This window comes from Citrus clementina, unplaced genomic scaffold (assembly GCF_000493195.1).
Source record: "Citrus clementina cultivar Clemenules unplaced genomic scaffold, Citrus_clementina_v1.0 scaffold_3, whole genome shotgun sequence".
NCBI classification, from domain to species: Eukaryota; Viridiplantae; Streptophyta; class Magnoliopsida; order Sapindales; family Rutaceae; genus Citrus; species Citrus x clementina.
This window is the reverse complement of record NW_006262339.1, coordinates 46765647-46779550: the sequence shown is the minus strand read 5'-3', so window position 1 is coordinate 46779550 and position 13904 is coordinate 46765647. Positions and strand designations below refer to the sequence as shown.

Sequence of the window (13904 nt, the reverse complement as noted above, 5' to 3'; positions counted from 1 at the left end):
CACAACAAAATGAGGCGGATCGCAAACGCAAACCCAAACAAAGGAATTGGTTACTTATGCGGAGATGTGGCTTGGTTTATATAAGATATTTATAATGAGGCAATGGAGGAACATTAAACTTGCAGGTCCCATATATATTTAGCTCCGAGCCGCCAGTCCCCACCCATATGAAATGCTGCTTTAAGGGCGCACGTTGGATATTTTGATTGTGTGGCGAATTTCTGGATACCATTATATAAATTAGATCGTCAGGTACATTCCACTCCATTGAGGCATAAAATGCCTAATGATATAGAATGTATACTATATCAATTGGAAATTGGAGTACAGCTATGTCCTGTCCACATTATCTTCTCTTCCCCACCATCATTTTTGAAGATTGGGTTCAAGAGCCCACAACCCCAAGTGCTCTTGAACAAATTCTTAGTTGCGGTCTGAGGGTCCCTGATCAGATTGATAAATAATCCAGTACCTAAAACGCCCTTGTGAATTAGGTAATTTTCTTGTTTATTTTTGTTTTTAATTTTAAAAGATGTATGTTTGGGAAGGAAATATAAGGCCAATGACGAAGCGCCACATGTTGATATTTAAGAAATTGATTTACCTCAGGTACCTTGGGTATCCTGGGTACCCTGAATACCTCAACTACCCTAGGTGCTTCGGAGGATACCCCGGGTACCATGTAAGGATATAAAGGTCGGAAAAAATGTTCGTAAAATATCAAGAGATAGATGGGCTCTGAATCTCAAAAAGATCGGTTGAATATGTGTCAAAAAATAAAGAATCAGCAAGAAAATCTTGTGCTACAAAAGAGGAGACAGCCGCTGTCGCGCCAGCAAAATAGCCAAAAGGTTGATACTATGACAGTTGGGACCACCAGCCTTTTCTTGCCACGCCTGTAAATTTACAATGGATTTTCAGAGATACACGGGACCACTCCACTACGTCTAACATGTGAATACGCCTCAAACTTACTCTCCACGCATATTTTTGAAACGGCCAAGCCACCATACGTATGAAAAATAACGATATTCCTGACATGACAGCGAAGAACGCCAATAAAATAGCACTAGGTGGCACGGCAACCATGACACATCATATAAATACTCATGTTTAATTTTTATCAAGTAAGTTAGCACTTACACCAGAAAAACCAAGGTTTGTCCAACCTAAAAACTTCCATTACCAAGAGCTTGTAAGCTCTCTAACCTGAGATAACCCAACTCTGACTGGAGTGTCGGAGTGTGGTTGCCGGCCACCCTCGACTCCACTTCTGACCTCTTTTTTCGCTGTTTCGCAGGTTTAAGACGATTTTGCCAGCCTTCCGCACCTGAAGTCAGACCCCTGCCGTATCTGCCGCCATCTCAATCCTACTTCATTCCACAAAAAACCTAAACAGCTCGTACACGCCGAACAAGCGAGACACCCCACTTCCCTCAGAAAAATAAATTTATTGTTCTTAGCTCGGTTTTGTGGTTTTATTTCATTGACCCAAAATATGCTAAAAACAATGTACTAATGGGCAAAGCTGAAAATATTATTTTAATCCTCACCTCTTCTAAGATTTGAACACAAGTCATTTTCTTATTTTTAAACAGAGGGTATGACGATAGACATATTTTCACTGTTACATTTTATCTAAGGTTGGAGGGATCGTTAAAATAATTAATCGGTAGCTCAAAGAAACGTAGTTTTTATGTCCGATAAATCAGCTCATGATTCATTAATGCAAGTGAAGAAGTTGGGAATTGTGGAGAGTTTGAGGGCAAAATAAGGTCATTGTAGTCAATACACTAGTACGTTTTCGTAGGTCCTGTCCATACTCGAATCTTCACATTTGGATTGGCATATTATTATATATTGAGACCTCACCACATGGGGTTCTCATGGCTTCAAAATCCTATTTTCAATTCATTCTCTTCCTTCTTTCTTTGTCAAATTTTAGTCTCAAATGTTGTTCATTAAGGAATGTAGATAAAGAAACGGATTTCAACAAATGGGTCTCGTGGAACATCCAAAATCATCAAAAGAAGGCTCTGTGGCAAGCAGAGTCAGTCAGCCAACAAGTTCCTGGAGCTGGTGGCAGGGTTCTTGATGGCAAACTGTGGAAGGCTGAAACGAACAAAGTGAGAATAACTGTTTGTCAGAATGGGACTGGAGATTTTAAAACCATCAGGGAAGCAATTAAGAGCATTCCACCGTACAACACCAGGAGAGTTATACTGGAGATCAAACCAGGTGTTTACAGGTATATAGATATGTTAGCTGATGTATTGTACGTATTGTAAACATTATATTAAGTAGTGTTTATGGTTAACTAATCAAGCTTTATGCATTGCGGATTTTTATAGGGAAAAAGTTAGCATCCCAAAAACGTTGCCGTTTGTTACATTCTTAGGGAATTCCAGTGACCCTCCAACCATCACTGGGAATGATACTGCATCGGTTCCTGGAAGCGATGGGAAGCCATTGAAGACATTCCAAAGCGCAACTGTAGCTGTGGATGCCGACTATTTTGTCGCCATCAACATGAAGTTTCAGGTAAACCTACCTGTTAAATTATGTTATATTGCCGGGATGAAAGGCAAGTCGTTAGCCCACATTGTCTGGGCAAAATTATCCACATTTCGGAACCTTGTTAATTATTTCAAAACTCTGAAAAGGTGTCCAGCAACTTACAATGTTTTGGGTGACATTCAGGCTTGAAATTAAGTTAGAAAAAATGACTGCCCTGTCTTGGGTTATTTCCTCGGCGAAAGAGGTCCCCTTATGCATGTGCATGACAAGACCAGACATATAAGATTCCGTTGCCATAACAAAGCTCCAAACAAAACCACCCCATCTGCTGTAAACTTGGGCGAATCAAAACAACACCGCACACACATATGCTCACGCTTTTCTATAACAAAACACACGCACACATGTATATAATATTTATTTGTAATAGCGTGATTAGATATAAGTTTTTGGTTAATCGTGAAAATGTTCTTAATTGACCTTTTGTAAGCAGTACGTGCGACTGTGTCCATTTTCTGAAGGAAAAAGAAATGGGGGTGGCGGCAGTACATTTACATGTATACATATATTTGTGTAATATTAATTGCAGAACACGGCTCCACATGTGGTTGGATCGATGGGAGAACAAGCCGTTGCACTTCGTATTTCAGGGACTAAGGCTGCGTTTTACAACTGCAGCTTCTATGGTGCTCAAGACACGCTTTATGATCACAAGGGCCTTCACTATTTCAACAACTGCTTCATCCAAGGATCCGTTGACTTCATTTTCGGCTATGGCAGGTCACTCTATGAGGTGAGATTAAACACAAACTAAGAGTGCAGCTCCTGACACTGCACCGGTGCACCCTTTGTATTTAATTTCCAAAAATATTCTCCTATATTAATTTATAGACAACTGATTCAATAAAAAGTAAATTACAACTAATTCATTCTTGTTAAGTTGAATTCAATCATGTTTTCTTTCAAATAAGTTTTTGTTTCAATAAGAACTCTACTAGCCATATACATTGTAATAGAAAAAAATGAATTATAAATTCAGAGAAGCAAATAATTAAATGTTAAAAATGTAAGTTATATGAGTGTTTAATTGAATTTCTTTCTATTAAAAAGAAAAGAAAAAAAGAATTAATTTTACCTCTTGGCTATTTATGTAATTTCGTTATCGAAAAGAAAAAATAAAAGTTTCATAAGAACTTTAGAGGGGTGTTAATAGCAGGAGATGAGTTGAACAGAAACCAACCTGATGGGACAGACCTTAAATGGGCTAAATTATAAGACGGCCCATATGAGAAAGGGTCCAGAATGAGATTGAAACTGGATAAGTTGAAGAATTATTTTATTGCTCCAGGGACAGCGACTGGTTAACATTATTATGCGTACAGAATTGCTATTTGAATTCCACAGCGAAGAAAAAGGCCTCTCTCACAGCGCAAAAGCGTTCCAGTTCCTCGATTGACAGTGGGTTTTCTTTCAAAAATAACGTGGTGACGGGAAGCGGGCTTGTTTATCTTGGTAGAGCTTGGGGTGATTACTCGAGAGTTGTGTTCTCCTTCACATTCATGGATAAAATTGTTCTTCCTCAAGGCTGGAGTGATTGGGGCGACCAAAAACGTGATACGTAAGTTGTACCAAATTAATTTCTACAGATACCAACTGAGACAATAAAACTGAATGCCGACTATATATAAATTTACTTTGAAATATTCATATTTTCTTGCGCAGTAGAGTGTTTTATGGAGAGTACAAGTGCAGTGGACCAGGAGCCAACTTGACTGGAAGAGTGCCGTGGGCTCGAATTCTCACAGATGAAGAGGCTAAGCCGTTTATAGGGACTTAATACGTCGATGGGGATACTTGGCTAATTAGCCCTTGAGAAATAGAATTTGTAATCCAAGGTCGTCGTTGAAATTGTTTACATTGATTATATTATCATGCGCCGAGCGCCTTTACTTATTATGTAATTATTTAATTTGTCATAAATCCTGAAGATCAAATGAGATGCGATGAGCGTTTCTGCATCAAAGACTGGATCGATGTAGCTGGACATGGATATTACTGTATTAACTCATAATTTCCTATTTGAATTAATGAAATGGTGAAATTAAGAAGTACATTCTTCTTAAACATCATATAATATATATATACATGTGAACAAAGTACACATAAAATCAGCAAATATTCGTATGCAGCTTCAAATTTTATGAGATATACTTGATTTCAAAGGTTCGATCCTATTATAACATAAATACATCAAAGCATTTGACAGACTAGTACGACATGTATATGTATATGAGTTAATTATAGAAATTAAATTTGGATGGATGTGACAACAGCATGGCTTCTAATTAAGGCCATGTGTAACTTTCTGCAGTTCTCCACATCTGGACATCGTCGTCGACTCCTAAGAAGGCACTACAAAACGGAAGAGCTTTCCAGTCGTCTCCAACATCACTATAGGCGGCGGCCTTTGTGTCCCGGCCTCCCTCGCCCTCAATGGTTACCAAAAGATTGCAGCGCCGGCGTCCCATTATTAGCGCTTCAAATAGCAACAGCAAAGAAGCCATTTCTTCTACAAATTAAATGAAGAACACAGCACGCAGCATCAACCTGTGTTTTTGTCTGTCGTTTCCTATGTTTAATTAATTGTATGGGCGGTCAAGCTTTATGGCCATGCAATTAATTAAGAAACAAAAGTAGCTGCTTCTTCATGCAACAAAGATTTTTTATTTTTCTCTTGAGAAATAATACTATATACATATAAAGTGAGACGTGAACTTCTTATCTTGTAAGTTAATATAGGTTGGCGATCCAAATCCAATTACCCTTTCATACGAGTCAACGATCGTTGTACAACCTTATATTATTTATATCTGTCGAAGGAAGAGAGAGATTTTTTCTTTTGAAATTAAAGAAAGATATGGATGGATCTGTATAATGTACACTTACTTTAACGTTTAGTTTTTATTATTAATACTATTACCTTCAAAAGTGGAGGCCGCCAGTGGCAGATCTAGAAAAATAATTTGTCGGGAATTGAGTTACATAATAGTAAAATTTTAAAATTAAAATTTTGAATGTATAAAATATTTGTTAATACATTTATAATTGGTCTCGATGTATTTTCAAAAATAAAAAAATGTTTGTGGTGATAACCTATCATTATTTTTAATTATAGAGTGGGCTTTTATAATTCTAAAAGTTAAAATTTAAATTTTGTGAGTTTATAAATTTATAGAGTTAATTTTAATAGATTTAATGGGGGCTAAATAGAAATATTAAATATTTTTTTCTTTTATTCTTAGAATTTTTTTTAAGCCGGGGGCCTATAGCCTCCACTAGTCACATACTGCATCCGCCCCTGGAGGTCGCCCTAGGATTTGAACTCGACTAGTCATTTAACTAAAACTGCTTAAAAATTATTTGATTAAATTTTGAGGGTAAATGTATTTTAAAGTTTAAGGTGGCGTTTGTTTTTTTTTTTATATATAAAATCTGAAAAAAAAAATCTAACTTAGTTTGAATGTCTAAATTTAAATGATATATTTACTTTTTTTCTAAATCGCCAAAAATAAATATTTTTATTAGATTTTGGTATGGTGGGCAAAAAGCACAGCCGATCTAGGTCCGCTGGCTTCGACCCGGCTCTCATGTGACAAGGGCTCAAGAAAAAAAAAAGCATGCCAGGCCCAGGCCCACCATTATAAAAAAAATATAAATTAGAATAATATAATTAAAATTAAAAAGTAACTAAAAAAACTTAAATTCTTAATTTATAAATCAATGATTATTCAAAAAACTTAAATTTATGATACTAAACTTTTTTTTGTGTTAATTAAATAAGAGAACATTTGAATTAGAGAATCTAGTATTAAGGAAAATTAAAGTTATGAGCTTTTATTTGCTTTATTTGTTATTTTACTTTGAAATATTTATTTTTTAATGTATTTATAATTATAATAACTTGTTGATCATTAATTTATTTTAAACTTACAACAATTTAAAAAATAAATAAAGCCCAAATCCGGCCCAGGCCCTCATGCTAAACTTGAAGTGGGCTTGGGCTTGAAAATGCCCAAGCCCAAGCCCGCCTTTTGCCATCCTTAGATTTTGGGTGTGTAAGTGAAAGTTACAAAACCAAACTAAGAACAATAAATTATTTTTATCAAGGAAGTAGGGTGCCTAGCTTTTTCGGGGCGTACAGACTGTTTTGGTTTTTATGGAGTGAAGGAAGAGTGAGAGGGTGGTGGATATGTTGAGAAGTTTGATTTCAGATGCGGAAAGCTTCTAAAAGTTGCCTTAGACCTGCAAAACAATGAGAAAGATGTTAGAGGTGCAGCTGAAGTGGCCGGTGACCACACTCCGACGCTCAAGTCAGAGTTGGGTTTTCTTATGTTAGAGAGCTTGCAAGCTCTCAATAATAGAGGCTTGAGGTGGAAGAAGCTTCAGCTCCTGAGGTGTGTGTATTGGCTCTTATGATAAAAATAAAACTTGAGTATTTTATATGGTGTACCCCAGCTGTCGTGTCATTTGACGTTATTTTACTGGCGTTTCTTGTTGTCATGTTATAAATATTCTTGTTCTTCATATGTGTGGATGCTTGGACGTTTCAAAAAATAAGCGTGGAGAGCAAATTTGAGGTGTATATACGTGTCAAGCGTAGTGGGGTGGTCCTGTGTACCTATGTTAAAGCTACTGAGAATTTGCAGGTGTGGCAGGGGAAAGCTGATGGTCCCAACTGTCATATCATCAACCCTTTTGGCTTATTCTCTGGCGTGACAGGCTGTTGTCCCTTCTTTTATAGCACGAGATTTTATCATTGATTCCTTATTATTTATTAGAGACTCAACCAATCGTTTTTAAGATTATGTCTCTTTCATCCATTGATACTTTTTTAAAGTTTTTTTAGACTTTTTTACCATTTCTCGGCGTACCCCGAGTATCCCACATAACACCTAGAGTACTCGATGTAGGCCAACATTCTTGTGATGACTTTAGCTACAAAACTCCATATCGACACATGGCATTTTTCTTTACTCTTCTACTTTTCTCCCAAATAATAAATGTTAAAGTTGTTTTTTTAACTTAAAAAATCTAAAAATTAGTATTTTTTTACATTTGTGCCCTTACAAATTATAAATGTTAAACAAATAATAAACATCTTAAAGAACATAATAAGATAATATATTATTATAACATATATCATGTTCAATTGAATACAACCCTTTAATGTTCTAAATTAATATATGTTAAATCAATTTTATTGTAGTTTATGATGTTTTTATATGAAAAATATTCAAAAAATTACTAAGATAAATAATGCTAATTTGAAAAAAAATAAAAAGATAAAAGTAATGATAGTCCACCACTATACTATCACAAGTTATAAACATGAGTAATAACACTAATTATTAAATTTCATTTAGGTAAGGTTGAAAATAAAGTAATCAGAAAGAGAGATTTAAGAGAATATATGTTAAAGATATCATTTAGATTTTTTAGACTAAACAAAAAAATAAAAAAAAATATTGACTTAAATAATTTAATCACATAAAATTTTTATTAAATTTAAAAAACAATTATTTCTTCTATTTAGCTTTTGTCAATGACGGGTTGGTAAATCCATGAATTTTATTGTAATATTATATACATTAGGTCAAGCAGGATATTTTTAGAATCAGTAGCAGGCATCATGCTGTGACGTGTGGGGTTCGGCTTGTGGGTATCATTTTTCATGTGAAAGACTGCAAATATTCTTCATTGAATGGTGTATCATCGGGATAATGAATTGTTCAAAAAGACAATTAGGACTCCTCATCAAACAATCCAATTAAGGGAAATCCACCTAAGTACGTAAGTATCTTAATATAGCATAGAACTTGTTTTCGAGTCATTATCATTTGTCACCTAGATAGGTAATTTAGAACATGCGTTTTTACAAGCCAGCTACTATATGGTTGATCGAACTACCACGACTTTGAATACTATTCATCATTGTTGGTGAGAGATCAAAATTAGGCACATCGTGACTATTCATGATATAAAAAAATTGATCATAATTGATACATTTGTATTTGCATAACTGCTATCGTTATACATTGCCTTCAAGTGGTTTGAAAGATGTGATCAATTGAGGATATCTAAATCTGTATGCATTTCTGAATATTTGGATAATTGTCATACGCCCTCTTGGTTTTCCATTAGGATTGCTTTTGTGCAAAGACATAGGGTGCGTTTGGGATTGAGGTGCTGTAGCTTTTAAGCTACAGCTGCTGTGAAAAAAAAACTGTAATTATGAAACAAAAATTAATAATATATAATAAATATAAAATTTAAATAATAATTTTGATAAAATTATTAAAGATATAATAAATTTTATATTATACAAGTGAAAAATCATAACAATATAGCTTAAAAGCTACAACAGTTAGTGTTTACCAAACACTTTAGTGCTGTAGCTTTTAAGCTACAGCTGCCCAACCTCAATCCCAAACGCACCCATAAATGTGTGTATGTATATTTTGCTTTAAAAAATGTAGAAATTGCTAATATGCATAATTTTTAAATGGAGTCGTCTGATTCATGCACCTGAATTTGTAAACATAATTGGGTCAACTGATTGTGACACAAAACCAATTTGAAGATAAACCGTAAGATCTGTGACATTTGGTAACATGCAAGTTTCCTAGGTCTACCTAATTAAACCTGAAAAAGTCTTAGCTAATACCATTATAGCAACATAACGGTTGAACTCAATAATTTATGAATATTAGGTTTCAAGGCCACTAAGGATAAAACAGTAAAATGATGAATAAAAATGACATTTGACTCAAATTTTTAGGGGTTTGGATAAGTTTTAAAATATAAGAGGTTCTAAATATGTATTTTATTTTATTTTCCAAACAACAGAGGAGTTGTTTGACTTACTCTTTCTCTCTTTATATATACACACCTTTTTATGTGGGTGTCTTGTCAGCTACACCTAAAAATGTCAATACCCTTTGCACAGTGCTACATGCTTTGTACGTAGAGTACAAATTTAGCGGTGGATACAAAGTCATACAGCAATTAGGATCACATTGTCAGCTAATTAGAATAATTAATGTTAATACATGTACCCTCCCATTTTTTACTTGAGGTCGATACAACAGATGGAGGTCTTACCTGTACACCCAATAAACAAAAGATGCATTGAAATGGAGCTGAAAAATGGGTATTTGTCAATCCCACCCCATACTTAAGATTTTATATATTAAAATCTAAAAAACTTTTATAAACATTAATTTAAAATGGAGCTGAAAAGGGGGTATGATCATCATCAGTTCATAGGGCCAGAAAGATTTTATATATTAAAATCTAAAAAACTTTTTATAAACATCTTCCTTACATCAATCATAAATAACATGTGAAGACAATTACATAGAAATACCAGGATACGTTCTACTAAATTTCTTTTTTTTTTTTTTCCGACCAAAAAAACAAAGAAAAAGGACAGCTAATTGAGTTACAATATAATTACCACCCCTTGACTTGCCTATGCACATAATAATTAATACAGCTATATGTAGGTCGTCACAACCCCGTTTTGTCGCCGGGTCGAATCTTGAAGAGGTCAAGACGGCTCTCCCCTAATCGCAGAGAGTACACAGCTTTCTTATATTCGCCCCAAGTGAACGGCATATATAGACTTGGCCTCTGAAGCGACACCGTTTCCGGCAAAGAAGTGATCCACGCATCAAGTGGTGGTGCCCCAAAGTACACCATCGACATTCTTGAATTCAGTGAGTTCGTAATTGCCCTATGCCTCACGCTTCTAAATCTCCCGTTCGTCAAAACCTTTAATTCCCCAGCATCAGAAACGTTATAATTATAAATTTATAATTGGAATGTATTCATTAATTTTTATTCGGGTATATAAAAAATAATACAATAAATGATGATTATGAATTATGATAGTTGCTGACCTGCAAGGCATCGCCAACAAGGACGTAGAAGCCGGTGGGGTCCGGGGGAACTGGAACCCAAAGTCCATCATTCAAACGGATTTGGAAGCCGCCTACATTGTTAGATCTTAACAGGGTCAAGATCTGAGGGTCAGAGTGGTCGCCAAATCCTACACGACTGTTGTGTGGGTCCCAATCCTCGACAGGTGGATAATGATTCAGCCGGAGTATTGAATCACTGTGAACGTCTCTGATGAGTCTGCTGAATACGAACCTGTCTCGGACCCCCAATCCCTCAGCCGCAAGATCAAGAATCTCGCACGTTAAGCCTCGAACCGCGTGTACGTAATCATTCGCAGCGCGACTGCACAAAAAATAATAATAGAAAGCCATATTAGTACTGTCTTCTATTTTCAGATATCCACTGCTAGTAAATGTTTTGCTATAAAAGGCAAAAAAGGGTGACCATTACTGCATCCCAGATCCTATTATAGACGCAAAAAAAGGCATCCACTTTTGATGGCTTTGAATTTATTCGTGATTTGAAGTAGAGTTCATGATTTCTTTATGACTATATCACCACGATCATAAAAATACAGCTTTCTACGTTAGCAGGTGTCATACACATACTCTATTTCAAGCAAGCAATGATGTGTATGTTACTGTCTGGGGTCAGAGTGCCAGGCAAAGTAGAGGATATCTGCTCTACAGGGTGCTCCAATTCACATTTCACAACCATATGCAGCTCAATTACAATACTATGCTATACAGTTCAGGAATTCAGAGATCGTGATCATTATTTGGTAGCTGTAGCCTGTAATTTAAACATGGTCAAAAAAATATTATAATGCAGATTTTGAGCAAGCAGCATATGCTGAATGACAATAATGCACGAGAACAAAGTGAGTGAGAAAGAGATATATTGAACTAAATTTGATTGACTGATCATGCTGATTTTTGTTGAGTCGAAAATTAAATCCTCATTAAGAAGCATCCTATGTAGCAAATAAATTGTTTGACATTATCTAAAAGGAAAGCTCTTTATTTTAATTTAAAGATTTAAACTCAGTTGAAACCAGGGGCGTTCTATAGATATATACTAATCTAACTCTTGATTGGAATTGCACGTGTGGCGCTTCACACAATTCATAACCAACCAAGCATCTTTTTTTTGCTTCAAATTTCAAAATGTTGTTCAATAAATAAGTAAATTAAATAAAAGAGAATTAGCCTCCTGGTCCCTTTGACGATCAGATTGAACCAAATGGAGCCCATGAAAGAGTGGCGTCCAACCAATTTTAAGGGCCAGAATTTTTTACCAAAGAGGACAATCAACAAATCATTCTTCTTCTTCTTCTTTTTTTTTTTTTGTGTAATACCATGAACCCGAATCCACGAAATCAGAACAATGACAGCAATAATAAAAAATTATAAAGTAAACCATTGAATTTAGTAAAATATAAAAGCAACTTGATTTTGAACTATATATGATTTACGTTTATATAATTCTTTTTTTTTTTTTTTTGGATAAAAGAAGTCATCCACCTTGACCTTCTCATCGGCAAAGTTATATTCCCTCGTATACTGGCTGGCCCCAAAGTGCCAAGAATATGAAGTTGTTGCAAGTGCTGTGTAATGAGCATGAAATATTTATAGACACTAGACAACGATCAAATTAAACACGCGACAAACTGAGCAAAAACCGCGGCAGCCTGTATCTCAGTTACGAAACAACATACAGAAACAACATATCTCGTTGATTAGACTTGCTAATCTAATTTATCCATATGAATATTTCCCAGATATATATCTGTGCAATGCAAGAAAAATTAATGACGATATCAATCTAAAAAAAAAAGAAAAGAAAAGAAATTGTATGAGCATGACCAAGAGGACATGAAAGAAAAAAGTACCTGAATTTTAAAGGATCATTTGAGATGGTTTTGGATCTTTCAGCAATGGAGGTAGGATTTGCATGAAGAAGAAGATACTCGAGTTCACCAGAATCACCATTGAAGCCGATGTTTCTGCTACCATAGCCCAAAGGACAGGCAGGGCCAGCTCTTTGTTTCTCCCTGACTGGTTTATCAAAAAAATCAACCCCTTCGTCTTCCAATCTCGATATTATCTCCCTAGGCACCCCGTGGTTTGTCACCTTAAAGAATCCGTACTCCTCGCATGCACTCACAATCTGCTTTATTAGCAACTCCTTATTTTCCAATGAAAGATCAATCGTAGGAACACCAACCGCCCTCGTTTTCTTGGTTCGTATTGCGGATGCAGAAGCCACAACCATTTTGATTTTTGATTTTGATGTTTCAATTTTTTAGCAAGAAGCTGTGATTTCGGTTGGTTGCTTGGGGTTGTGTGTGTGTGTGTGTATGTATATATACTCACACGCACGCAAGTATGATGGGGGAGATATTATTTTTTAAAATTTTGTTCTAGGTAGGTCGGTTTTAATGGTTATTAAATTAAAATTAAAAGCATCGTGAATTTAGGAGACGTGGACTTTTAATCATACTATTAGTATATATGTGACGAAGAAGGGGAGACAAAATGCGTAAAATTTGATGTTTGTTTTTAATTAGACTCCGTGACCAACGCTTCCAAAAAGCGTGTGGGTATTGATCAATTTCATTTCATCTAACGCATAATTTTAACCTTTTCATTTTTTACTATTATATTTTAATTAGTACATAATTTGTACTTTACACATAATGTTTGACCCTACTGTTTAGTTTTCATTTTTCACCGCCTCAGGCTCCTCTCTTGTGAACTCTTTGCCCTTTCTAGGAAATGGAGTCCCCCTATTTGTTTTTCCCCCTTAGCTTCGTACATTATTGCATGTCGCTGCCTAGTGGATAATTCGTTTCATACCGTCGTTGATTGCTATTTTGGATAATGACACACTTATTATAATCATCATTATAATATTAATCACGAGATTATTTGCTTGCTGATTAGCATTTAATTGGATACTAAAACTGAGCGGGAAAGAGAAAGATACTGTATGTACATGTGAAAAAGGCAAAAACTGGCCATACATGTTGCTTGCAAGTGTACTGTCGATGTCGGGCGTGACATTTACCAGCGGTGGTAATCGATTTAGAGGCTGGTCTTATCTCTATTGCTGTTAATTATTTAGACCACTCAACTAGCTACTGTTTATATATATCGTACTCAGGAACTGTGAGCAAATAGCGGAGACCAGTTACACAGACGTAGTCAATGAACTGGCTAGCTAGCTAGCTAAGAGCTAGATTCCTTGTGCGGACGACTTGTTTGGTAATCAGAAATAAAAAAAATATAGTATTAGGATTAATTTAAGAATTGTTTTGTTATAGTTGTTGTTGGAACGCGGTTTATAAAATTTTTTTTATTTGAAAACAGTGTTGTCATTAAATTAAAGAGAGTTTGTTTTATAGGTTCTTGATTCACTAATCA

The 13904-nt window shown here is 35.3% G+C and overlaps 2 protein-coding genes across 2 annotated transcripts; one reads left to right on the top strand and one right to left on the bottom strand.

Moving 5' to 3' along the window:
* Positions 1 to 1886: 1886 nt before the first annotated feature.
* On the top strand, positions 1887 to 4554 carry LOC18049952 (probable pectinesterase 53). Its single transcript, XM_006444495.2, has 5 exons — positions 1887 to 2248; positions 2352 to 2541; positions 3107 to 3310; positions 3900 to 4135; positions 4240 to 4554. The coding sequence occupies exons 1-5, from the start codon at positions 1887 to 1889 to the stop codon at positions 4352 to 4354; spliced, it is 1107 nt and encodes a 368-aa protein (XP_006444558.1). The 3' UTR covers positions 4355 to 4554.
* Positions 4555 to 9902: 5348 nt separating this feature from the next.
* On the bottom strand, positions 9903 to 12800 carry LOC18049951 (gibberellin 2-beta-dioxygenase 2). Its single transcript, XM_006444494.2, has 3 exons — positions 12371 to 12800; positions 10479 to 10821; positions 9903 to 10350 (listed from the first exon to the last, which is right to left on the bottom strand). The coding sequence occupies exons 1-3, from the start codon at positions 12751 to 12753 to the stop codon at positions 10087 to 10089; spliced, it is 990 nt and encodes a 329-aa protein (XP_006444557.1). The 5' UTR covers positions 12754 to 12800; the 3' UTR covers positions 9903 to 10086.
* Between the last annotated feature and the right edge of the window lie 1104 nt (positions 12801 to 13904).